The 26,367-nt window shown below is 34.6% G+C and overlaps 1 protein-coding gene across 1 annotated transcript in view; it reads left to right on the top strand.

Moving 5' to 3' along the window:
* The window catches only part of Fam3c (FAM3 metabolism regulating signaling molecule C), a 43,472-nt gene extending 23,145 nt beyond the window's left edge, over positions 1 to 20,327 (top strand). Inside the window, exons 4-10 of the mRNA XM_076861815.1 lie at positions 2,035 to 2,064; positions 2,773 to 2,896; positions 9,209 to 9,267; positions 10,727 to 10,777; positions 12,722 to 12,806; positions 18,962 to 19,088; positions 19,684 to 20,327. Coding sequence (XP_076717930.1) covers positions 2,035 to 2,064; positions 2,773 to 2,896; positions 9,209 to 9,267; positions 10,727 to 10,777; positions 12,722 to 12,806; positions 18,962 to 19,088; positions 19,684 to 19,773 — 566 coding nt within the window. The 3' untranslated portion in view covers positions 19,774 to 20,327. The remainder of the gene's footprint in view (positions 1 to 2,034; positions 2,065 to 2,772; positions 2,897 to 9,208; positions 9,268 to 10,726; positions 10,778 to 12,721; positions 12,807 to 18,961; positions 19,089 to 19,683) is intronic.
* The last annotated feature ends 6,040 nt before the right edge of the window (positions 20,328 to 26,367 follow it).

The raw sequence follows: 26,367 nt of genomic DNA, 5'->3' as shown, positions 1-26,367 counted from the left end.
CTCCTGCATGGTCCATTCCCAAGTCCTGTCACTATTGTTTTCTTAGTTGCTCTGAATCTACTTTTGCTGTCTTTGGGTGACTGTCCTTACCTGGAATGCTTCAGCACTGTCCTTGCTGACTCCCTGTCTGTGCAGTCTACACCCTATAGATAGCCAGAGGATTGCTGGAAAGGTTCCCTCTCCTGGCTTTCAGGGCCTGGCAATTTTAGTGTATATAATCACAAGAACAAGGGCTCAGAAATTTCTATTTTCAGAAGTGGTACAGTATGATTTTGGGTATTAGATGAAAGATTGTTTTAAAAACTAGCTCTTATTTTAAAATAAGTTAAAACTTATTTTAACCTACAACAAATAAAATCAGTAAACTCATCAGTTCCTTTATCTTTAAAACATAGGTGATTAAATCAATGAACCAAGTTAACCCTGTTCTGACCTATTACCATAAGTTGGGTAACCAGATTACTATTTTGTTTTTGTTGTTGTTTTATTGGTTCTTTTTAGGTATACTGGACAGTCGAATCCGTTTTGACATAATTATATAAGCATGGAATATATCTTATTCTAATTAGGACCCTATTTTTGTTAGATTCCTGGTTTTTTGTTTGTTTTGTGGTTTGGGGGATTGAACCCAGGGCCTGTACACACTAGGCAACTGCTATGCCTCTGAGCCACCGCCCAGCCCTAAATCCCTGACTTCAAAAGAGCTTCCTCTTAAAGAATCCTAACACTTGACCTGGAATACACCTGTTTATTTAGGACAAAGTGAAATTGAGAATTCTTACCCTTTTGCTGCTTATCACATCCTGAGTTTAAGTTTTTTCATTTATGAAGTAAACATTGGCCTGCATATCTTACTTTTCCTGATTAAAATCAAAGGGAAAAAATGACATAATTTAAGAAAATTGAAAGAATGAGCTCCAGAATCACAGCACCCTAATTTACCAACATTTTTTTGATTCCTTTAAGGCTCTGTTTTTATCACATGAATATTTTTAGTATTTAAAGTCATGCTATGGGTGAAGTTTGTTTTGTTTTTTTCCATTCTTTAAACTGTTTCCACATTTTTGTATTATCTATGATTTTAATGATGAACAATATTCTACTGAGTATTCTCTTGAATCAATGAGGCTTCACTTAACTTACATGGTCATTTTCATTCTTATTATTTTAGATCCTATCTTTCAGCTTTGACTTTCTGTTCCCCATTTTGAATATTGAGCTTACAGGAAATTCACAATTATCTAAAATAGTACAGAAGTAAAAACTAAGTCACTATTTATAGACAGACAGCTGGCTAACATTTATCACACTGCATACTTATTAGCCAAATCAGGAAGTGGCTGTCCACAGTACTTTGATGATCTAAGTTATAATTTCCTGAGCTGTGATCAGATGTTGGTGCTTCTAGAAAGTTCTCTATGTAATTATGATGGATAGCCAGAATAAGATCTACTGGATTGGAGTTAAGATTTAACCTTCTGGTTTCCTTGATCTGGTAAATTATGAAACTCTTAGTGATAACCTTAATTTTTTCTTATTATACCCAATGCATTTGTATCTTGAAGAAATAAAAGTTCCTACCACTGCCATGCGCTTCCACTAAGACAGGATTATGTACATTCTCTGAGATTTTATATGCTTATATACTAAATACCAAATAGCAGTAACAACTTTTAAACATCATATTTACCCAGTACTTAAAAATAAGTTTGTAGAGTAACTTGCTGTTTGCACTTTAAAGTTGTAATAACTAAAACTAAAAACACAATGTAAAGATTAAAAAATAGAATGTTCTATCAGTAATAAAACTTGACCCTCCATGATACATCTATAGAAATGTTTGTAATGAATTGTATAGTGTAAAGTTACTAATCTCTTTTTCTGATATGATATTCACATTTTATTTGTTGTATTCTGAGCACTCTCATTCAGACATTTTTATAGGCCTATTAGAAGCTCTACCTGCTTAAAAAAGTGGATACTTGATAGTAGGCTTATTCTTTCTAATAAAGGCGACTTTTTTTTCCCCCTTAGCAAGGTCAGCATTGGACACAGCTGCACGTTGTAAGTATTTCATCTCAATATTTTACAAATGGCTTACTCTGTCTTAAGACATATGAGAGCTTATATTCAAGCAATGTCAGTACTTAAGTGTGAACAGAAACTGATTTAGAAGTTGGTTTTTAAAGTTATAAGGATTCCATTTGCCTAGAAAGCTCAATATTCTTGGTATTTATTCATAATGAACATTTTGTTCCATAAGTGCTTCTCATTTCCAGAATTATAAGATCTAAAGGCAATGGAGTAGTAAAGGAATCCTAGTTTCAAACTCTAGTATGTGGGTAGAAAGTCAGACATTAAGATTTTTTAGTGATCCTGGAGGTAACTGAATGTAACTTTAATGTCTCCAAAGGTTTTTATGCATCTATGGAAAGTAGCAATTCATATCTACCCACATCCTGAAATTTAAAGATAAAGTCAAGAAAAATTAGATGAAATACATCTACACTTGTCAAGATCATGTTACTTGATCCATGTATGTCAGGTGTTAGCTTGTTTCCCAGGAGATTTTGGGTTGTGGTGGTGTTTGGGTTGAGGTTCTTCAAAGCCCTCTGGGGTGAGAGAGGGCTAACATATTTTTTCAGTTTTGTATATTTTGATGTTTTACATAATGTCTGTTCTGGGTTGAGATTTAAAAAAAAAAAAAAAAAAAACAGTCTCTAACTTATTTTCTTTAAAAAAAAAAAAAAAATCCAATTTTCTCCCCCAAAGCTACGAAGCCTCCCAGATATAAATGTGGTATCTCAAAAGCTTGCCCTGAGAAACATTTTGCTTTTAAAATGGCAAGTGGAGCAGCCAATGTGGTGGGACCCAAAATCTGCCTGGAAGACAATGTGTAAGTATGTGTTCTTTGGAGCTCTAAAGAGTGCTGTGTATTAAATTATAGACCTGAGTTGAATAAATCTTCTGAAAATAAACTGGGCATGCTTCTTCTAAAGGAAAGTTATTTCAATTATTATATAATTGATTCCCCCATGCATTTACTGGATTTTATGTTAGAGAATGACTAAGAACACAGCATTTATCCAGTTTGTGTAGAGACAAGGGATTTTCTTTGAGTGTATTCTCTAGATCTGCATTGTCCCATTCAGTAGCCACCTAACAAGTGTGTCTCTTTTCTCTTAAATACCAGAGAGAAAATTAATTCGTTTAAATTAATTTAAAGCTTATTTCCTCAGTAACAGTTGTCACATTTCAAGTGCTCAATGACCATGCGTGGCTTGTGGCTGCTGAATTGAACATCCCAGATAGATTTCCATCGTGGCAAAGTTCAGTCGACAGCATTGCTCTGGATAATGAATACTTTATCTTACAAACCAGCACCTTTCATTTTAATTGAGTGCTGCTTGTTGAAGTGGGAAATGATTCAGTGATAACCATAGGTCCATAGTTGCATAAATTGCCACTGAGCTGAATGGTTTCCTGTGTTGGTTTGTAGATGCTACAGTATCCTACTTCAGTTTCAGCTATCTATCGCATATAATTTAAGTCTGTGCCTCTGTATTGCAAATCCCACTTTTAGTTGTTTGCTTTTAATCTGATTGCCTGGAAAACTAGTTATATGAACTTTTTTGAACTTTATATAAAATAGTTAATGTGACACTTGATTTTCTAGAATAAAGAGCAAGGTGATGTAGATTAAAAAGGAAACTACCCAAATTAAGCAGTTCCTCCCAACTCTATGTCTCTTTAATATAAAAGCTATTTTTTATTCTAGCCCCTTTTGCATTGAGCAAAAGATTATTTAATCTCATGGAATACTTTTATTGCAAAATTAAGGGCTTGAACCAGATGATCTTTAAAGTCTCTGCTCACTTCCTGTCTTTTCTCTCATGCTAATGGTGATCCATTGTAGTCCATTGTCCTTGATTTCTCCTTATACTACTCCTGTTTTACTGATATGTAATAAAGCACTTTGGGATTTTGAAGTTCCTAGGTGTTTTTAAACATTTCTAATCCCTTTGTATCTTGTTTGACTAAAGAGACCCCAGCTTGATTCTAAACAATAGGGAGAATTTTCTTTTGGAATAGTTAGCCCACAAATTATCTTTGGGCACCTACTCCGTCCATTTCAAGCAAGTAAGTTTAATAACAAATAAAAAGAGATCAAACTCTTTGACTAGCAGGTTTTCTATCTCCAGATTGTATAGGTAGAAAAGAAAAGTTTGTGGGCATTGGAGCTTGTAAAATAGTACTGGGCTTGAAGCCAGAGAATTTGGTTCAAGCATGGTGGGCATGTCATGTAGAATTTGTACTTTATTTCAGTTTCTTTAACCATAAAATTGAGGCTGACCACCAATCCACCACATTTCAAGAATCATTCTGCCATTCCCTAGAGAGATTAAATAGTTGATGGGATTTTATAGCTAGGTCTCAGGTCATGAAGTGAGTCCCCATTGAGGGGCTGAGTAATTGAATAATTGGTGAGGGATCCCTAGTAGAGACACTGCAAGGACCAAGTTGTCCAGTGCTTTGTCCAGTATATTCTATTTTTATATTAAAAACTTAAAAAAAATTAAGTTTATATAAGACTGAAATTTCTAAGCGTCATTCATTCATTTATTCAGAAAGTACTCAAGCATAATCTTCCTATCATGGAATTTACAGTCTGGTTGGGGTGACAAATACTTACAAAGTAAACTCTAATCAGTGATCCTAAATTGAGACACCAGCTGTGCAGGCAGCAGGATGTGGTCAGTACTGATGGAGTGAGCAAGATGAGGTGTCCAACTTTGGTGTGAGGCTTGGGGAACAATGTATAGTCTGACAGCCAGGGATGAGAAGGAAGATGGCCAGATGAAGAGTGGAGAAGTGCATTCTAGACAGCAGGGTAAGCTTGCTCAAAGGCCCTGAGATGGGAAAGCTCTAGAGAGCTTTAACCATTGTAACTTGTAGACAATGGAGGTAAAGGACTGAGATTTTTTTTTTTTTTCCTGAGTGTCTTGAGAAGTGTTGAACATTTTTCAAACATTGGTGTGTTGTGATTTCATTTACATTGAAAAAAAATGATCTGGTTGCTATATAAAATGATGTAAGAAGTAGAATAGAACAATGGGAGGCCATTGCTAATTGCTGCCAGCTCTTTGATACTACCTGCCAATTGGTTATGAGCCTTTTTGCTTGTACAACTTCTGAAATGTGTAAGTAGATAATAAAAATACATAAGTAGAAATTTTAGTATTTTCTTGCACTTGCTTTTAATACACACAAACTCACTTTGGTGAATACTCTTCCATATCAATGTGGTTCACCATGGGTGATTTGGGTGACATTGTCATTTGAGGTTATCACAGCAGTAGAAGTGTTACCTGCAGAGTTAGATGCTATTACACATTTTTCAGTGAACAAATTAGCTCCTCCACAAGAATGATTTGGCCTCCAGTATCATCAAGGCTAAGCTTGAGAAACTCTGATAAAGATAAAATGTGGCAATTATGATTAGGATGGTGTTAAGGACAAGTAAAAAGTCATGATATTAAGGACAAGTAAAGGCAAGGTAATGTTCTGGAGATTATGATGTATTTTAAATGCCTCATTAGTTAGAAAATTCTGAGTGTAAACCTCAGGTGTCACACAAAACAGGATTTGCAGGTTTTGTTCCTGTTCATGTTGGAGAACCCACTGAACTCTTGTTCAACCTATAAAATTTTCATCTTAAGCATACTTGTCTGATTTCAGTTTGTATGAAGTTATTAGTGAAAATACTTTACCTCTTATAATCTTAACATTTGGTACAAGTATATAGGAGGTGTGTGTGTGTGTATGTGTGTGTGTGTGTGTGTGTTTTAACAAGAAACTATATAGTATTTTTGGCTGTGAGGGCCAAGAAGTAAAATCATTATTATGTAGATACTTATATAATAACTTAAAATGTCACCATTTAAAAATCTAAAAAATCACTCTATGCTCACAAGTAGTAAGTCAAGTCAAAACAAAACAAAAAACAAGCTGAATGGATTTGGCCTTTCAACTAAGTTTGCCAAACCCAGTTCTAACTTTAAGTAATAGCTAGAAACTGTCAGATGTATGACATTGATCTAATCATTTCCTTTATGTTTTTTCCTGGAGGTGTGAGTGGTACAGACATTCATGAGGGGTAAAAGAGAATATTTCAACTTCTGTTAGTAGCAGTAACTAACTATTATACATTTTGAATCTTCAGTGCTTTTGATTCAGATTTTCCATTTGAATTCATTTTTAAAAAATTGATAAGCTGCTGCCCTCTTGTGGGAGGCCTGTGCCATAGTGCTTCTACATCACCTTAATTTTTTTTTTAATTTTTTTTTTTTGCTTTCTGATGGGTTTAACCACAACAGTCTCCTCTGATGTGATTTGTACTTGAAAATGTCACTGTAGCATTTAATCACTAATCAAACAACTTAGTTGTATCTGATTTTTTTAGTAGTTTTCATTATTTTATTTACTTATGTGATGCTGAGGCTCCATCCCAGTGCCCCACACATGCAAGGAAAGCACGCTACCACTGAGCCACAACTCCAGCCCTCATGTCTACTTCTTATTATTAATATAGAATTTATGTATCCAGTGTGTTTCTAAAAGGAATGCAGCAAATACATTAGAAAACTTCCCTCCTATTTTGTACAGTTTAGCCAATAGTAATATAATAAAGCATAAACCTTTTTTGTGTGTATTAAGACTAGTTTAAGCAATTCTCAGATTTAATTCATATACCTGATATTACACTCACTTCAAATATACAGTCAGTAGTTTTTATTTTAATTCATAGCTATGTGCAACCTCTTCCAATTTGGAACATTTTTATAAAGTAATAAGAAACTGTACCCTTTAGCTATTGCCCTCCTTCTATGTTCTCATCCTGCCCTGCTCCCCCACCCTAATGCCCAAATAAGCATTTGTTTACTTTCTCTATAGATTTGCTTATTTTGAATATTTCATATAAATGGTATTGTATGTGATCGGTTATAATTAACTACTTCATTTAGCATAATGTTTTCAAGATTGATCCATGTTGTTACTTGACCAGTCCTTTGTTTTATGGCTGGTTAATAGTCCATTGTCTAGATATAACACAGTGTTTACCCATTCCTTAGTTGATAGACTTTGAATTATTTCCTCTTTGGCTATAATGAATCATGTTCCTATAAATTTGTGTACTAGTTTTTAAATGGACATACTTCCATCTTTTATGTGTATACTGGAGTGGATTTTGGTTCAAATGGTAACTTAACTATTTAGGAACTGCCAGATTGTTTATCAAAGTGTCTGCAATAGTTTACCTTAGCAGTAGTAGTGGATGAGGGTTCCAATTTTCCACATATTTGCCAGTACATACTATCACCTAACTTTCTGATTACCACCATCCTAGTAGGTATGAAGTAGTCTCTCATTGTGGTTTTGATCTGTGACTCCTTTAGGATGAGATGAATGATGATCTTTTCATGTGCTTATTGCCCATTTGTATATCTTCTACAGTGAAATTTCCACTCCAGCTCCTTGTCCATTTTTAAATTGGGTTGTCTTTTAATTATTGAGTTTTACTCTTTCTTTTCATTATACTTCACTACCACTTTCTTTATACTTAAGTGAATTTCTTAGAGACAAGGTATAGTTAGGTTCTTTTTTAACCCACTTTGCCAATTTCTGTCTTTATTTGATAAATTTAAAATACTTCCATTTATTATTGATATGTGAGGGCTCAAATGTGGCATTTTGTTATTTTTATTGTATTTGTTTCTATTTTATATAGCCTTCCTAAGAACTTTGTGAATGTTTTTTTAAATCTTTATTCATATCAGTTTTGAATGCATCTCTTTATAGCTTTTTTAGTGATTGCTCTGAATCTTTACAGAAATTTTTCAGACTCAAGGTCTGCACTTAGGAACAGGAAAGAGAAAATGTTAAGTTAGATTAAAATTAAAAGTGTGTCTTTCTATAGTTCTTATACTGTGACTAATACAAAAGAGGAAATCATCTTCCAGTATTTAAAAATATTTGTATGATCTTGCTAACATCATGAGGCAAGTGAAGTTTCAACATAAATCTTCATTTTTACTGTCTTTACTCTTTGACATAAACACAAGTAATAACCAGCATTTGTGTTAGAACTGCACTCAGTCATCAGCTGCAACCATAGTTAACCACAGGTGTGAGTTCTATGAAAAATCAGCTAACACATTCTGTGAGACTCAGTTAACTATGTGGAATTTACAGTAAAGTATTATAGGCTTTATTTGTGAAATTCTATGTTGCATATTTTTTATACCAGCAAAGTTTGTAAGTTGCACAAACTTTACTGATATAAAAAATCAACACATGCATACATGTGCATATGTATACTCTGGTGTATCTGAACACTGCTTCATTCTCCTAACTTTAAACCAATTCTTAAACATTTGGCAGCACACTCCTGGGAATATTACTATTACCTTGAATTTTAAAAATGGAAAGTACCTGTAAAATTGTAGCTTGATAATTCTAACTGAACAAACTAAACTGGTAACAAACAGATGTGCCACTATGCCCTCCATTTCACCACATCATTTTTTTGTGTAGTGTTCTGCAAGGTCCCAGTGCACGTTGGTTATCTCGGGCAGACCGCATGGTGCCTGTGGTTAGATATGGTAACTGTGTAAGCAGTGCACAGTTGATGTTGCTGATTACCAGAAGAATATTCACAGTTAGTTGAAGCATTCATGGAAGAGTGCTCCTCCACTCTTCTTGCTTTCAGGTGATAAAAGATTTAGGAAACATCACTTCATATTACACTGAACTGCAGAAAGTAGAAAAGAGATTGTCCAGTTTGGTTCCCCCTCACCCCCACCCCTCAATCCTGTGAGTATGGTGAAGAATGTATGCATATGTCCACATGCTGTGAGGATTTTCTTAAATGGCATTACATAGTATGGCATAGAGCAGCAAGAAATAGTCTAATGTTTAAGTCTCTGTATTTTTAAATATGCATTATTATTTGGGAAATATTATTTAGAGCATTGGTTTAAAATTATTTGTGTTAGACTTTTTTGACTCAGTAGAGGCCTTTTATTCTTCAGAGTCAAACAGTTGACATATATTTAATATTCATTTTCTGCATGACTTTATTTTTGTGATATGTGTTTATGTGCAGTATCTAATTCCAATAAAATTGTCTTGACTTTTTCCCTTTTAGTTTGATGAGTGGTGTGAAGAATAATGTTGGAAGAGGGATCAATGTTGCCTTGGCAAATGGTAAGAATAGTTATTGTAGCTTATAGATATATTCAGTGGATGTTCTTGTACCTAAAAGTAAAATGCAAAATAGTGTCAAGGAATCAGATTATATCCACTTTTGAAATGAAAACCTTCTCTCAAACCTCTACCTGCACCCAAACTACCATAGATGGAGACTTGGTGTCTTTTATAGCATGTTTTCTTGAAAGTATCCCAGTAGTGATCATTCTGTGGAAAACATTCTTTGAGATTATCAGAAAACAGTAAATCTAATGTTAAATTATGTTAAATGTTAAATGAAAATTTGATGCATATTTTGTCATTATGATGAAGATAGGGAGATAGGCATGAAGGTATGTAAAATGACAAAGGATAATGGACTATTCATTGGATAGGTAGAAGAAGGAACAAAGATTGAGAATTTATTGTAGTTTTTCAATATTGTCTACAAGCTTCTCATAAATTCATTGAATCCTGGTCATCTTCAGTGTTGCAGAATTAGATCTGAAAATCCAAGCCATGAAGCAAGGGCTATATGCATGCAGATCCTCTCTGCTCTGGTACTATAAGTATCCCATAAAGCCATAAAAGGTGGTAGCGGTTACTATCCACCTTATGCATTTGTTGTATAGGAAAGTAGTTTTTATATATTTCACAACAAGATATAAATTTTTGCATCTTTCTTCATTTTCTTAAGTAAAACATTTAATATCTGTCTATTCAATTTTAATGAGGGAAAATGCACATTTTATTTTAAAATGTCTTTAATATATAAAAGGGTATCTGATTCAAGTAGCTATCTCTTTGTTGTAAAAGATTTAAATTAGGGAAGCTGATAACACATATACTTAACTTTGAATTGAAATAGTATGTAACAGTGAATTATGTTTGCCACTCTTTGGTATAAAATATTAATGAGAAAGTCCTATTTAAGGATGGAACTGGAGAGTATCATACTAAGTGAAATAAACCAGTCCCAAAAAACCAAAGGTCGAATGTTCTCTCTGATATAGAAACCCATAACAAGGAAGGATAGGAAGAGGAAGTATAGATGTTCATTGGATTAGACAAAGGGGGATGAAGGGAAGGGAGAAGGATGGGAATAGGAAAGACAGGAGAATGATTCAGACATAACTTTCCTATGTTTATATATGAATACATAACCAGTATAACTCCACATCATGTTCAACCACAAGAATGGGATCAAAATTGTAATGGGTTGCACCCCAAGTATGTATAATATGTCAGAGTAGACCCTACTGTCACCTGTATCTAAAAGCAACAAATATAAAATAAACAAATAAGAAAGTCCTGTTTAAAAACTACCCTTCAGATATATACAATTCAGATTTTAAGATCTCAAAATAATTTCTTCTGTGCTAGTGAATTCACATCAGTCATTAGATGAGATCATTTGTCTTCATAATGTATGGAATATTTGAATTTCATAATCTTATCTGAATTCAATCTCTTTCAGGAAAAACAGGAGAAGTGTTAGACACTAAGTATTTTGACATGTGGGGAGGAGGTACGTGTGAATATGACTGAATTACCTCAATGTAATGTAGCCAATTAATGAGAGAAAAATGGTACCATCTGTGTTAGTTCATTTGCTTTTCTAACTTTTCACTAAATGTCCAGCTGTACTTTAATAATCAAATTGTATACAGTTTATTTTTGTTAGAAAAACTATTGTGTGTATTTGAATAAAATAATATAAAAATCAAGATTTAAAAACAACAACAACAAACTGAGTCCTGTTTTCTACTGGACAACTAATTAAAAGCCCTGGGCTCTTTGAGCTTTCTGTCTGAAATTAGAAACAATGTATAAAAGACCACCATAACCAATTTAAACCTTTTTTACTGAGTTTGTTTACATATAATTTTCAGTCTCAAAAATATTAAGTGGGAGCCTTCAAAATATACAAATAAACTATCAGGTTTTAGAAAAATAGTAATCCCTTTCATCCTAGTTCTACCTTTGAGTATGGCCATTAAAGTACATGAATATTCAAGAGAAGGAATAGATTTTCTTTGTAATTCACTGGACTTAATACAACCCAAGAACATTTTTCCCTTTTATATTTGGAAGTCATTCAAGGAATGGGAAAAGACACCATCATACAGAGGCAAGGAGCTGGCAGCTTGAAGAAGAATGATGCCCAAAAGGAAAGGGTTTCTTCTTCAAGTTGGAAGGGAGACCAACACTGGTTTATCTTTTAGTTCTTTAAATTGGTTTCCACTTCTCCATCCTGTATGTATATATATATATATATATATATATTCATTCCCTAGAAGGCAACACTGTTAGGCTTCCTTAAGTTTATGTTGAGAATTTTCAAACAATTCAGATTATATAGCATTTCTTATAAAATAAGATGCTGTGTATTATTTATTTCTCAAATAAGATGTGAAGAACATTTTATGGCTGTCAAAACTGTGTAAACTTAAAATGTTACCATCAGCTTTAGATTGTAAAGGCATAATTGGTCTTACCAAAATGTGTTACATGGAGAGCCTTTTAGAAAGCTGTTGTTGGAAGCAGTAGTGTGATAGGAAGTTCTGGTGGTCCTCACTCTTCTCATCACAGGAAGGTGAATTCCTCTGAAAATAATCTTCCAACTAAATAGTTGCAGTTTGTTGCCATCTTTGCATTTAATGGGAGTAATTTGTTAGCTGCTTTGTTTGTTCCATCTTTTCTGAATTAAAAATGTCATTATTATTATATATATTCAGATTGGAATCTTTTCTGTGGAAAAAAAAATTAAGTAAATTTGAAGTAAACTAGCTTTGAAATGTGTTAGGGGGCTATAAGGCAACCTGACCTTGTAGACAACTCCATATGTGAGGTGATTTAGTCACTGAGTGGTTTAAGGTGATGTGATTGTGATATTTGCTGTAATTAATTTGGCTTTTAGTGATACCCTACATTCCTTGCCCCAGCTCACTGAAAAAGATAGATCTAGAAAATTCTAGAAATCTGTGGGTTTATAGATATTTTAAAAAATTACATCTCTTGGAGAATTGGATGAAAGCAATGTATCCACTTTCTAGAAAAGTTCCCATACAAACAATTTTACATAGATTCAGGTAGTCCATGAGCCATTCTCCTGAAGTTTATCCACAGATCTCAGAATCAGGCTTTCCATAGACACAGTTGTTCATATCTGAGTGATACCTTTTACTTTAGAAGTCATGGCTCTGAGTTGGATTTTCCTCAGCCTCAGGATATCAGTACAAAAGACATAGGATAAATTAGGACTGGAAAATTGTAGGCTAATGGTGGGATCATATTAAGGGACAAATTAGGCAGTTTTTAAACTTTGTAAGATTTGTCTTCCTTTTAGATTTCTTTTCATTATAAATTCTTGTTTTATGGATAATTTGCATTTTATAATATTCTAGGGATTATTTCTGATGGTTACTCAGTCATTTAAAAAGAAAAACCTCCACCCTTTCTTTTTCTTCAGATGTGGCACCATTTATTGAGTTTCTGAAGGCCATACAAGATGGAACAATAGTCTTGATGGGAACATATGACGATGGAGCAACCAAGTACGTAAACAAATCTTACCCAACTTGTTGGGGCTCTGATTTGTAATGATAAGAAAAACACATTTTCATTGAAAAAAATGTATAAATAAAAAGGTATTTTATTAAACAGAATTTTAAAAAATTGTGCCAAATTTATATTTTTCTTAGAAGTTATAAATTTTTTTCAAAAGGTCCAATTCTACAAGTGTTGAAAAGATATTTGGCTTTTTAAAAGAACATGCCTTCTTTGGTTAGAATTTTTTCCTCACAAGATTTTTTTTGTGTTTTCTTTTTTAAATTATCTTTTGCATTCAAGTTAACCCATACTTACTTGTTTATCAAGATATTAACGATTATTCATGTTAAAATGTATTTTTTTGTATATCACTTGTTCATAGTTTTATAAATTTATGGTGACTTTGTACTTTTATCTTAAGGTTAATTGTCAGGTAGTTGAGTCTGTGAATTTCTCTTTGTAGTTTCTTTTCCTTTTAAAACTGAGATCTATTTTTGCATTCCACATTTGATATTTAGTGTATTTTTTTCCCATTATTTTACCATTTTTCTGCATTTCTAAAAATCCATTCGGAAGACTCTGTGTAACTAGGGCCTTATGTTGACTTGGTTTCGTGTCCAGAATTTTTGTTCTGTTGACAAATTTTTATTTGCTGTTTTCAAAGATAGTATTTCAATTGTTTTATAACTATTGTGTGAATAGTAAGTATACTTCTTGACTGTCTGGTGAGGCTAAGCAACCTCTAACATTCGTCTTCAAAATTTTTTTTTTTGATATTTTTTCCATCAAAAATAAAAAATAGCTGGGTTTGGTGTGGCTTACACCTGTAATCCCAGTGGTTCAGGAGCTTGAGGCAGGAGGATTGAGAGTTCAAAGCTAGCTGCAGCAAAAGTGAGGCACTAAGCATTTAAGGCTCTGTCTCTAAATAAAATACAAAATAGGGCTGAGGATGTGGCTTAGTAGCCAAGTACCCCTGAGTTCAATACCTGGTAACCTCCCCCCCCCCAAAAAAAAAGAATAAAAAATATTCTTACATATTTTAATTTAAAAATCTTTAAAACTATTAGATTCATACGGGAAAATAGCATGTCTTCTGTTTATTGATTTTTTTAAAAGCATATATAACATATGGTTACATTATTGCAGATAACAAACTTTAAAAAATAGTGCCTCTTTATAAGGGAATCTAAACTGAAGTCATTTCACAACGTGCATTTTTTTCTGGTTCAACTATGGCTATATTAGATCTGTAAACTGAAGATCAATGTAAAATTGGCAAGTTGAACCATTTTCACATATCTGAATAGGACGATACAGGATGTAATTACACTTTCCTTATCAAAAAACCAAGTAACTTGCTCTTTGCTTTGGTTGTTTTAAACCCCTTTTCTGACTAGCCCCACATGACCTTTCTTCGAGGCTACACTCTTTTGTTATACCTGTTTGGAATGAGAACCGTTGTTCTCCTTAACCTATTAATCTATTAATATTCTAATAATAAATTGTAGCCTGACTGGAAGTTTTCAGTGTAGATGCCTGAGATTAAGAAAAAACCTTAAAGGCTATCTAAAACAGCACCCAAGCCTGGGCAAGATTCCCTGGAGTGCTCTGTAAATATCTTCACTTTCATACCCATGCAGTTTCCCTATCTGAAACAAAACTAATGCAGATTCATAGAGAAGTGCTGTGCTCCAGGGTGGGCTCCCTTTAAATTCTGCCTGATTATCCTGAACTTGGGTAAGTTGTGCAACAAAACAATAAATATGTTCTCCAAGAATTTAAAGCTAATTGGTGTTTACTTTTTTCTTTTCTAGGCTCATTACACAGACCTCTTTTTACCTTTTATCATGTTAGTTTCTTGTTCTACTTATACTCCTGGCTACATTTCTTGGGCATTCTTTAGCTGATTATTGTTTCTTTTAAAATGACTGTCCCAAATTAAATACAGTGTTCCAGATGTGGTCTAGCCAGTGCAGAGTGCAGTGGAGATGATCTCTTGCTCTGTTTTAGAGATTACATTTCTTTGAATATTCATGTAGACTGGTATTCTATTAGTTTTTTTTAAATAATCACATCACATTTTTGGCTCATGAGTTTTTGGTCAAGTTAAATTCTAGAATCTGTTTATTTGATCTTAGACTTTTATTTTGTTTTTTAAACCACTGCCAAGTCAGGTCTTTCTCTTCATTCAGAACTTGATTTTGTTAATTTAAATGAAGAACTTTATGTTCATTTATTCTTGTTAAATTTAATTTTGCTGATTTGGACTGTCTTGGTCTTGATTCTGACATTTGTCATATGAGGTTTCCATGATCCAGGCTTTGTACTCTCTCCAAAGTCATTTTTATGTCCAAATATAAGTCCTTGATAAAAATGTTTCTCAAGAGCAGTGTGCTACCCTACCAGTGGCCTCCTCTTCCAAAGAATTCAGCTGATAATGAACTGCAGAAACTATTTTCCTGTGTACCTCAATAAGCATATTATCCAGCTGCAATTTTATTGTCTTATTTATAGAGGCTGTTTTTTGAGACTGTTAGTTGAAATCCATAGATGATGCTAATTACAGTACCCTGATCTACTTCCTCCATAGCTGAAATAGCTAAAATGTCATTAAGTTGACTTTACTTAATTCCTTTTTCTTTCCCACTGTATGCTTTCTTTCCTTCTTTCATTTTATTATTATTATTATTGTGTGTGTGTGTGTGTGTGTGTGTGTGTGTATGTGTATGTGTGTATGTTGCTGGGGATCAAACTCAGGGCCTTGTGCATGCGAGGCAAGCACTCTACCAACTGAGCCCAGCCCCTCCTTCTTTCATTTTAATGCTTATAGATTTCTTCATTGTCTTTTCTTGTAGAATTGTGGTAGGAATTGGAACCATAGTTTCTAAAATTTTCCTTGTATTTCTGGAAAACTTCAACTTTTGACTTTTTTTTGTCTCAGCATCTTCATTTTTCCATCTTGTAAAATAACTGATACTGCCTCAAAGATTATATTAACAAGTTCCTGTAGAACCTAACTGTGTGCCTTCTGTGGATCTGGAGGTTTAGATCTACTTTAAAGCACTTATGTAGATATCGTAGAGCCGCTATTCTCTTTTTATGTTGATTAAAAATATGTGTACCCCTCTGGACAGACTGTCTTGCTTTGTTGTGATGATATTATGTCATTATTGTGAAACAGTGGGTCCTGTCATTACTCCCACTTCGTAGCAAAATTTCTAGTAGTTTTGGGAGTCTCATCTTATTCTGAGAACTACATGTCTTCCTGGTAGTATTAAAAGCTTTGTTCTCTGGGGCTGGGGTTGTGATGCTGGGGTTGTGGCTCAGCAGTAAAGTGCTTGCCTAACTCATACAGGGCCTGGGTTCGATCCTTAGCACCACATATAAATCAATAAAATAAAGGTATTGTGTCCAACTACAACTAAAAAATAATTATTTTTTTTAAAAAAAGCTTTGTTCTCAGTAATGTGTTTTGCCTCATATTTTTTAAACTGTGACTTTTTTTTTTTTTTTCAGTTTGAACCCATCACAATACCCTCATTATATGGTGAAAATTATTAGGGTTATTTGGTGTGTGTGTGTGTGTGTGTGTGTGTGTGTGTGTGTTTTCCTTCATAGGCATTTCCAACCTGAACTTTCTGTAACAAACTCTCTTTCAAGTCTGGGTTAGATGGCCCCCAATGCCTAGCATCTGTTCTTCAGTCTATTAAGGTAGTATGGTGAAGTTCATAACACTTCTATTTTCCTACTTGTTCTTTCTCATTAATCAGAATTGAGCCCAGAATAACTATTCTTATTGCTTTCTGAACTTCAAAAAAGGAGACATTGGCTTGGCTCAATAGTGGGACTGCGGGACTGTCATATGTACTTCCTTTATCAGCAAGGACTGAAGCAAAACCAGACACCGTCTTGGTCCCCATTTTCACCTCAGTGACCTGGGGTTTTTACCTGAGATTTGTCATGTAGGCACCATCTACCTAAGGCATTCCCAAATCCCAGACACCAAGACAAGAGTGGACATTCAGCATAAACTACATCATTTGTGCACACAGGCATAAGAAATCATTCCCTTTAGTTTTGAAAAGGATGGGAGCCCTCCTCCTCCAGATGCCAGCCAAGATCAATCCAGATATCAGGCCTTTCTAATGATGGAAACCTCAGGTCTGCTATACTAATACTCTCTTGAAGAATGGGAACTCTGGATGGTCTCATGGAAATATAAGGAAAGAGATCACTGGAGTGAAAACATAAAGCTAAATCTTCACATTTCTTCTGTATCTCATGCTAAATTCATTTGTACAGATTATAATGATAACTTATGAAATTGTGAAAATAACTGGTTACAGAAGTAACCCTTCAATTTGTTTCTTAGTTGCTGCAAATGCTTAGCCAAGAAAAATTTTACTTACTTTTTTCAGAGACCCGACCTGTGTTTGGATGGCCACCTACTTTGGGGACAGTTTTTGAATATAAAGCAATCACCATTTGTGAATTTAACATTTGTAATTTCAACTGTTTATGAGCAGCCCTAAATGTCTGTGAGATGGCAATTTGTAATCCTTCTGAGGTGTAAATGTGAATGGAGTCTAGGGCTCTTTGCCCAGAGAACCTACTATAATGTACCCTCTGCATTTCAGTACTATTTATTCATGTTATGGCAGCAAAACTCATCTACTAGTGTCACAAGTAGAAAGTTTTGAGAAAGTAGCCAGAAAATAGAACATCTACATAAACTGTATGAGTGGAATTTTAGTCTTCCAGATCCATGACATATGTTCTACGCTGTTTGGAAATGAGAAAACAGAGTTCAGGCAATACTCTCTAATACACAAATTGTTTATTAAGGGAGCAAACAAATGGAGAGTGATACCTAATTCATGTAAGGATGGTCACAGGAAACAAAACTTGAGGAGAAAGTGAGAGAGCCCCTGTATATGCTCCATATGAATGTTTCCTCTCCAGAGACTAAGATGTCACTGATTCTTTTTATACTAAAGACATTTCACATCTTTTTGGTTCATGGTTATAATGTATCACTTGATATAGAGTTGAGTCTGAAAGGCTAAATATTCCAGGTGCTGTCCCTCATTTTTTCCCTTCTTCTAGTAGACTCCTTCAGGTGGATAATAGTCCCGTGCTGTGGTCAGAATCATTCCATTGCTCCATGGATGTGGTTTGCATAAGTTATAAAAGCTGTTATATTTGTAGTTCTTTCCTGTTTTATGATTTCAAAATATAAATCATCCCTTTTATCTTTAGTTAAATGAGAGCTATACCTGGTTTCTTTCATTAATATACTAAGAAAAGCTAACAGATACTAGCACAGTATGTTTTTTAAAACACTGGAATTTGCAAATATGAAACATCCTGCCCCACATTTTAGCAGAACACACCTTTCAAATTGCCCTAGATGGTGGGACTGCGGGACTGTCATATGTACTTGCCCTAGATGAGCTGCTTATGGGGCCATATGCTATAGGACTTCATATCAAATAACCTGTACAGGTGATCCTTAATTATATTTTTGTTCTGTTTGTAGTTATACACCTAGTGTTTATTTGAGTTTCTTCTCCCCTTTGAGAGACAAGGGAAAGGGAATCTCTCAATGTTAGAATTATAACCTACTCCCCACCCCCATAATTTTAACTAGTAATTTCCATAGTGTCTAGCTGGCTACTGCCCCTCCTCTTTCTGGCAGTTAAGATTTTCCTTTTTTTTACATAGCTGAAATAATATTTGTACTGCTGTTTTCAAAATTCGCTTTGTCTTAAAATAAAACACTGTGAAAACTTCCAGATTTCTATCAACATTTACCTTTATTCCATTCTCATATAATTTATAGAGGGTTTAGTGGAGAATAAAGTGCTAATTAATTTTACAAAGATATTGGTTGCTTAAGACCTTGGATTAACCTGGGTAGGCATCTACTAAAACTTATTTACTTCCTAATAGAATAAATTAACATTATTAATTGCTAGAATTCATGTTCTTTTCCACTAAAGAATTTAAATAGAAATATTCTATGAAAACTTTTCTGTTTTTTACATTTTCTTATTTAAGTTCACGTGTTTTCATTTTACTTCATGCTTATCAACTGTTATGGATGAATCAGTGCTACGTGCAGTGCCCTGTGTTTACTGTTATTTTCTTTTTCCTTAAGACTCAATGATGAGGCACGGCGGCTTATTTCTGAATTGGGAAGCACGTCTATTAATACTCTTGGTTTTAGAGACAACTGGGTCTTCTGTGGTGGGAAGGGCATTAAGACAAAAAGTCCTTTTGAACAGGTTAGTATCTTAGAACTTCATAATCAGTGGACAAAAGCAAAGTGTGTAAAACTTTCCAGTATATATTCCCATACGGTTATTAAAAATTAGATAAAGCAGCTATTAAATATATTCAGATATTTTTCATTAAGTTTTTGATAACTAGCTATTTGAAATAACCATGACACTTTTTAAATTTCAAAATTCAAAAACAAATTCTGTATTTTTTTTCCCCTACGTAACAGTGCATTGGAATAGGATTACTTTGAAGCCTTTTAGGAAGCATTAGTTGTTATTAAGTATTTTAATTAAGCTTTAACTATTAGAATCAGTTAAGTTTGGAAATACTACAGAACTTAATAGAATGTAAACTTTACTTTTTGACTGACACATGATCCTGTAAAAACGTCTTCAGTGTTTTGTTTTAGCTGTGTTTTGAAGGTTGGCCACGGATGTGTCAGACCCCAGGGGTTGCTCATTTACTATCTTGGTCAGTAATTTATATGACTTCATTGTTGACATGAGTGTTACTGAAATGAGTGAGTAGAGTTATGTTTTTTTGCAAATCAGGACACAAAGGTTTTTTAAACTGTATATTATTACTGTGTTCCAATAGCACATAAAGAACAATAAGGATACAAATAAATACGAAGGATGGCCTGAAGTTGTAGAAATGGAAGGATGCATCCCCCAGAAACAAGACTGAAGAAAATATGGAGAAAACAGAAGGAAGCGCACTTTCAATATTAATGGGAGACTCATAAAGAAGAAACTATGTGTAAATATTTTAAGAGCATGCATCCATCTTGGTGTGTGCATGAGCATTATCTCTTTTGATATCAGGATTATTTATTGCTAACGTAAATAGCTATCTTTGTAAATAGTCCTAATGGGCAAATCACTGAACCATTTTTAAGCACATTTCCTTAAAAGTACAAATGTTTAGACTGCTATGGTAATGACATACATCAATTCTAAAAGCATACTCAGTGGATTACTGATCAGATTGTGAAAAACATTGATATATAAGGTTGCTGTGAAAATCAGTCATGGAATACTATGGCTTTATGGAGGAGATTTTGTTTATAAATATATGTATAGATATATATCTGGCCTTGTGATGACATTATCTTTTAAAGTCAAAAGATATTTAGCTAGTCATATGTGTAATGTCACCTTATAGTCCATTTCTCCTGATGTACCTCTTTTCTTTGTTTTCCCTTCCAAAGAAACCAAGAAATAAAATGTTGGATACAAAAACGTATGTCAGATTTGTGAAAAGCACAACAAATTCTTTAATGCACACAGCAAAAAGTCAATATATAAATATAGGTGTCCTTTAGGACTACAGCTTCTGAATTCTGTGGTAGTGGTGTCAATAATTTGATCTTGTATAAGCTATTTAGAATGAAGCTGGAGGTAGAAACTCCGCAGAGTTGGAGAACCAGGCCAAGTCCCCTCCCTGACCTAATCAGGTCTTTTAGGACAACTAAAAACAGTATATTTAGAGCAATACAGGTATATATTTTCTTTATTTGTTATTGGCATTGACTAAGTGATTTGAAAAGAGCTATGCTTTAATATCATGACACTTGATTTATAAGCTGATTAATTAATTTTCTATTTACTTCATCTAACTTCTTAATGGCAATTATTGCCCAAAGCTTTAGTGGCATATTTAGAAAAGTCCAATTACTGAGTAGACTAATAACATTTTTTAAATAATTTTATTTGACCCAAAATGACTTCATTCCCAATTCTATATAGAAAATAAGAGATCTAACTTTTTCCTTAACTTAAGATGTTTACAAAATTACTTAGTTTTGTTTTATTTTGCTTTAGTTTTTCTAAGACATTAAATTCCTATTATATATGAAGTATCTTAAGCTGGAACATAAACAAATTTAATAATCCAAACTGCCTTTCACAGTGTAAGGCAGCCCTAAAATTTTGAACCTGAATGGCTTGTATAAAAATAACCTATAAGCAGTATTTGTTATTTTGCTATAAGTTGGATGCCTTTCAGATATTTCATAAATATTAATAACCTTTGGGGTACAGTTTCTTCCCTTAAACTGAATGTAATTCATAAGTAAATGCACCTTATATGTTTAAACAATTTTTGTAAACTTTTTAGATTTTTGGTGCTTATATATTCAATCACATGCAGCATGTATATTTTGACATTTAAAATACTTCCCTTGATTCTGTAAATTAAAAGAATAGCTATTTTACAGTTCCAGGGATTGTACAATAAATGTTACATTTTTTTTAAATAATGAAAATAAATACATCTTGTTTTACACATGAATTTTTTATTATCTGAAAAAGTAATATACTATGAGACTTCAATTGAGATTTTTTTAAGTATTTATTGTACTGTTTAACATGCAAATAAATCAGTGCTGTGGTTAAAAAGCAGAGGATATATCATAACATATATAGAATTTATATATCTAAATGCCAGGACACCCCTTTGATTTTAAAGATTGTAGAAGGATGGCGTTTGCAGGTGCATTGAGATGTCGAGAGATGGGGTTAGGATTAGTTATGTAACTAACTGCTTTGGTGCAGTATGTTTTTGTTTGAATTCTATCTTGTATAGATTGTGCCAACTTAACTTTGGAAGCAATAATTTTACTATATTTTATTTCCAGATCTCTTTAAAGTCAGCATTATAAGTGAAACAATGCTCATTTAACATTAATAATTTTCTTTATTAAAGTAGAAATTTGATGTTGACATTCCAGTAGTTTACATGGTATTTAAGGGCTTGTGGATTCATATTTTTTATTTGTAACCACAGATGCTTTCCTAGAACAAATGTATTATTATATGAATGTTAAAATAGAGTTAAAAAGTAGAAAATAAGTAATATTTGGAAAATTAAAGAAAAATCGAGCCAGTCTTCATATTCCTGACTTTAATTTGATTAAAGTGAAATTTATCATTGTGATTTCTATATTGTATTTGTTTTTCAATGAATCAGCTAATATTTTATAATTTTATGGTAGCTGAAAATTCATTTAGCCTGTATTTTACTTTATACTTTTAAAGTTTACACAGATTATAAATAATTTGACCAAAAAATATAATTTTATTCTGTTTGATCCTCACCACTACCTACCTTTTTTTGAGGGGTGTTGCGGGGTGGCTTACCGGGTATTGAACTCAGGGGCACTCAACCACTGAGCCACATCCCCAGCCCTATATTGTATTATATTTAGAGACAGGTCCACCATGCGGCCAGCGCAATGGTTTCATTAATGAGGTTCTTGGCATAAAAGTTAGCTAGTGAGATCGAAATAAACACACAGACTCAGTTACCTTTTTCTATGACCAGGTCCGAGACGGCTCCCCTCTCTGGTTCCCACCTCTAACCGCCCGGCAGGGCAGCAAGGATTACTCAGGGCTAGCAGGAGAGAGAGAGAGACGGGGGGGGGGGGGGGGGGGGGGGGGGGGGGGGGGGAGCACGCCAGGAAGTAGCCTTTTATTGGGGAACAAGAAATTCAGGGGAGAATTCCATCCAATGAAGGTTGAAGGGGGGCCGCACTCCAAGGTCAGGGTCAGTGATTGGGCCTCTGGGGTCAGTGGTCAGTCACACCCCCACATGGACGGGTTCTCTCAACAGGAGAGGGCCAGGAAAGCTCCGACACAGCCAGAGCACCTCAGACCCTAACCGGGAGTCACCCAGTCACGTGTGAGAATGGCTCCCGACAGACAGGGAGGGTCTCACTGAGTTGCTTAGTGCATTGCTTTTGCTGAGGTTTGCTTTGAACTCAAGATCCTCCTTCCTCAGCCTCGAGAGCCGCTGGGATTACAGGCATGCACCACCATGCTGGGCCTACTACCTGCTTTTTAAATGAAAGAATGAGAAGTATTCTGTGTTCAGTGAGCAGATGGTTAAAAGTAGAAATTCATTTAGAAGACTTTTTTGAAATGTATATGAAAGGGGAAAATTATTTGTTGATTTGGTAGAGGATTTGCCACTTCTCAATAAATACAACCTTTTGAATAGCAGTAAAAGACGTGTAAATTTAGAGATTTAGAATAAAGGAACAGATTTCACTTTTTGTAAAGCATTCCTAATGAGGATGCTTTTCCCATCTCTTGCCAAGACTACTTTTCTATCATATACTTGTTTCTTGATTGTCACATGTCATTAGTTAGTCAGTTTCCACCCATCTTAGGCTCCTTTGTTTACTTAGGCTTTGATCCTCTCCTGTAACTTACTTTGTTGCAATTCCCTTTCTTGAAGTTCTAGTTTAATCAAGGCTAGATGAGAGTATAGAGCAAATGGGTCTGGCCAGGGCCTGACAGTCTGCTGTTGCTAGGTGGCGTGAGGGGAACCAACAGCAAGATGAAAGCTTCTCCAGAGAATCTAAGAGGCCTTCCTCTACTACAACCTTGCTCCAATCCACTGAATATTTGGGTGTCTCTTCTGTGGGTGGTCAGAAGGAAAAGAGGTTGGCCAACCCTTAGGTTAGAGACAGAGAAGATGTTTCTCTTGGGTTTGTCCCATGGGCAGTTTACTAGCATGGAGAACACAATCTTCTCAGTACAGCTAGTTCACACATACAACTTGGTGCCATTACTGAAATCACTGTTCAGCTGTGCATAAATCATGCTGACCTAGAGTGCATTGAATTTTGAAAGAATAAGGCTAAATTTATAAAAGTTGTTCCCTTTTGTCAGGGAAAATCTAATTTATGTACCTGCAAGTTTATAATGCTCCATAACCGTTGGCCCATATTTGTTTATCTTGGTAGCCATAGAAAAAAAGGAGGCTAAAACCTTAAAGAGAAGGGAATTCTGTGGTAAGACAGTATAATGTACTGATTAGGAACACAGACCTGCCTGCATAAGCTTCTTTGTTTCCACCGGTTATGACAGGGTGATCTTGAGAAAGTTCCCACACCTGTGAAACAGGAATGATATTAGTGTGTGGGGGGTTCCTACAAAACACCTGACACCAAGTATTCAATAAATGCAACTGCTAGTATTATAATTGCAATAAGCTGTCTCTTGCAGGCTAGTAACATTTTAGACCAAAAAAAAATTAACAAGTCAGCCTTGAATGGGAATTTTCACATTTTTACCTTTTGGGATCAAAACATTCCTTTTACAGCAAAGTTTATTTGAAATCTTAATGTTTGACTTTCATGTTTTCCATGATGCCTGCTACTGCTGCTAGAGCTTAGAAGTGTCATGGTGGGATGAACAAACTCAACTCAGTCTTGGCACCAATGAATCCCCTTCCAGAGCATAGCCTTCTCAGTAAACAATGGAATAAACTGGACAAGTTGGAAGTCTATGTTTGTTTTTTGTAAATATAGTCCTCCAACAGAGGAGGGTAATGCTCAGCCCTGAGAGTGTGAATGAGCCTGAGTTCTCTTATCCTAAAACTTAACGCAAATTTTGCATTTTATCATGTCAGATGTTGATAAGAACATAGAAATCTTTTAAATTACTTTCAATTTTAGTTCCAAAAGCTGTTTAGTTTATGTATACCTCTGTGCATCAGGGGCCTGATTGGAGAAATACTTTGTTTTATTTGATAAGAACCAGAATGAACTCCAGTGAGAATGTCATGGAGTCCAAGCTCTGATCAGAAGAAAGGTTTAGAAGCAAATAATGCTGGGGGCTATCATTAGAAATATGTTCAGTTCATGGAGGAAGCAGTAATCCCTGATGGTTGGGGAGGCCCAGGATGGAAAGTGGAAGGGTATTAACTAGTATTTCCTGAGATGCTGGGAATGAGCTCTGGGCCGAGTCTTGCCTGCTGATTACCTGGGAATGTGCCCTGCCCTAAATTGCTTTCTCTTCTCCCTTAGGGAGAGGACTTGTTCCAGACTTCTATAGAAATCTGATACTTGACCAGAATTAGATTGAAAAACCAATGGAATTGTTAATAAAGTATCTTAGAAGGCAGTGTTAACATTCCATTATGGAAATACTCTGGAATAGTGTTCCTTTGGTTCTAAAGCCCTGGGTGTGTTGGATTTGGGCACAGTGACGAGTTGTGGCAACTGGAATTTTGAGATTATTTTTCCTATATCTTAGTCAAGAAATTTTAAGTATAGTTTCTCAAGAAGTATTATGTTGAGGACTTGGGGAAAAAAATCTTAAAGCTGGCAATTTCTTACATAAATAGTGAGGTTTACCTTTCAGTTTGTAAAAATTACTTACCCTGTACCAATTTAATAGAGGTAAAATTGATATGCATGTTAGGATGCATCCCATTGACTTCTTCAGTTTTTCCCAATTGCTCTTTTACCATATGTTACTTTTTGCCTTTCATAGAGCTTGAGAGGAGCAAAAATTATTTATTTGCCAGAGAGTTTAAGATAAAGAAATGACAGTGGATAGGACTAATGAAAAGTGAGGATTATATACCAGGAATAAACAGGTAACCATTGATTTACATTTTGTATACTGACACATTTCCTTGGTTGAGAAATGAACTCAAGATCCTCCTTCCTCAGCCTCCAGAGCCGCTGGGATTACAGGCATGCACCACCATTTGAATGTGTGGTTTAATATGGTAATAGCAAAGAGTAATTAGTAGCAACAAGAAGAGGCTGCCCTTCCTTTACTGGCTACACAGGGGCAAGTGGTTATAGTTTATGACCATGAGTATTAGCTCATTATTAAAATATAGAAGGGAAGGCTTTTGGGCAGGTAGAGGTGAGCCACTCTAATGGCTAGAATGGCCATTTAACAATAAAAGGCAGTACAGTATCCTCCAGACTTTCTGACTTTCCTGTTCTTACCAATCAAGTGCTTTCACTTATTCTGCAAATTAAAAAGTCACATATGAAAGTTTAGTTTGTGTTGACTTGTTCCACATGTATTATTACTTTTCCTTTATAATCACAAGGGAAGAGATTGCTTTTTCTAGCAGATTTTGTTTCAAAAGGTTTTAATCTGTTGCAAACCACCTCTAGTGGTTTTTCTTTGGATGTGAATATAAACCACTACAAATGGTAAATTGCATCCATCTATTAAAAATAACACTTATGTAACAACTGACTATAAGCACAACAATAAAAAGGATGTAAGTATTTATTTTATGTCAAACCTAGTTAGTGTGATCTTTACCCGGAATCATTTATTTTTGGAACAATTGTTAGATTCTTGGATAATTCAACTGTTAGCCCCATTGGGATCTACAGTACAAATCTGCTCGAATGACTCTTGAGTTTAGACGTCAAGAAACAGTGGATTTTAATTATAATTTCACAGCCTACTTCCATTCTCAGTTTTCCAATCACTTCACACCCTCAACCAAGTTTACATA

Source organism: Callospermophilus lateralis, chromosome 1 (assembly GCF_048772815.1).
Source record: "Callospermophilus lateralis isolate mCalLat2 chromosome 1, mCalLat2.hap1, whole genome shotgun sequence".
Lineage (NCBI taxonomy): Eukaryota > Metazoa > Chordata > Mammalia > Rodentia > Sciuridae > Callospermophilus > Callospermophilus lateralis.
The sequence above is the reverse complement of the archived record's forward strand: the minus strand, read 5'-3'. Positions and strand labels throughout refer to the sequence as shown.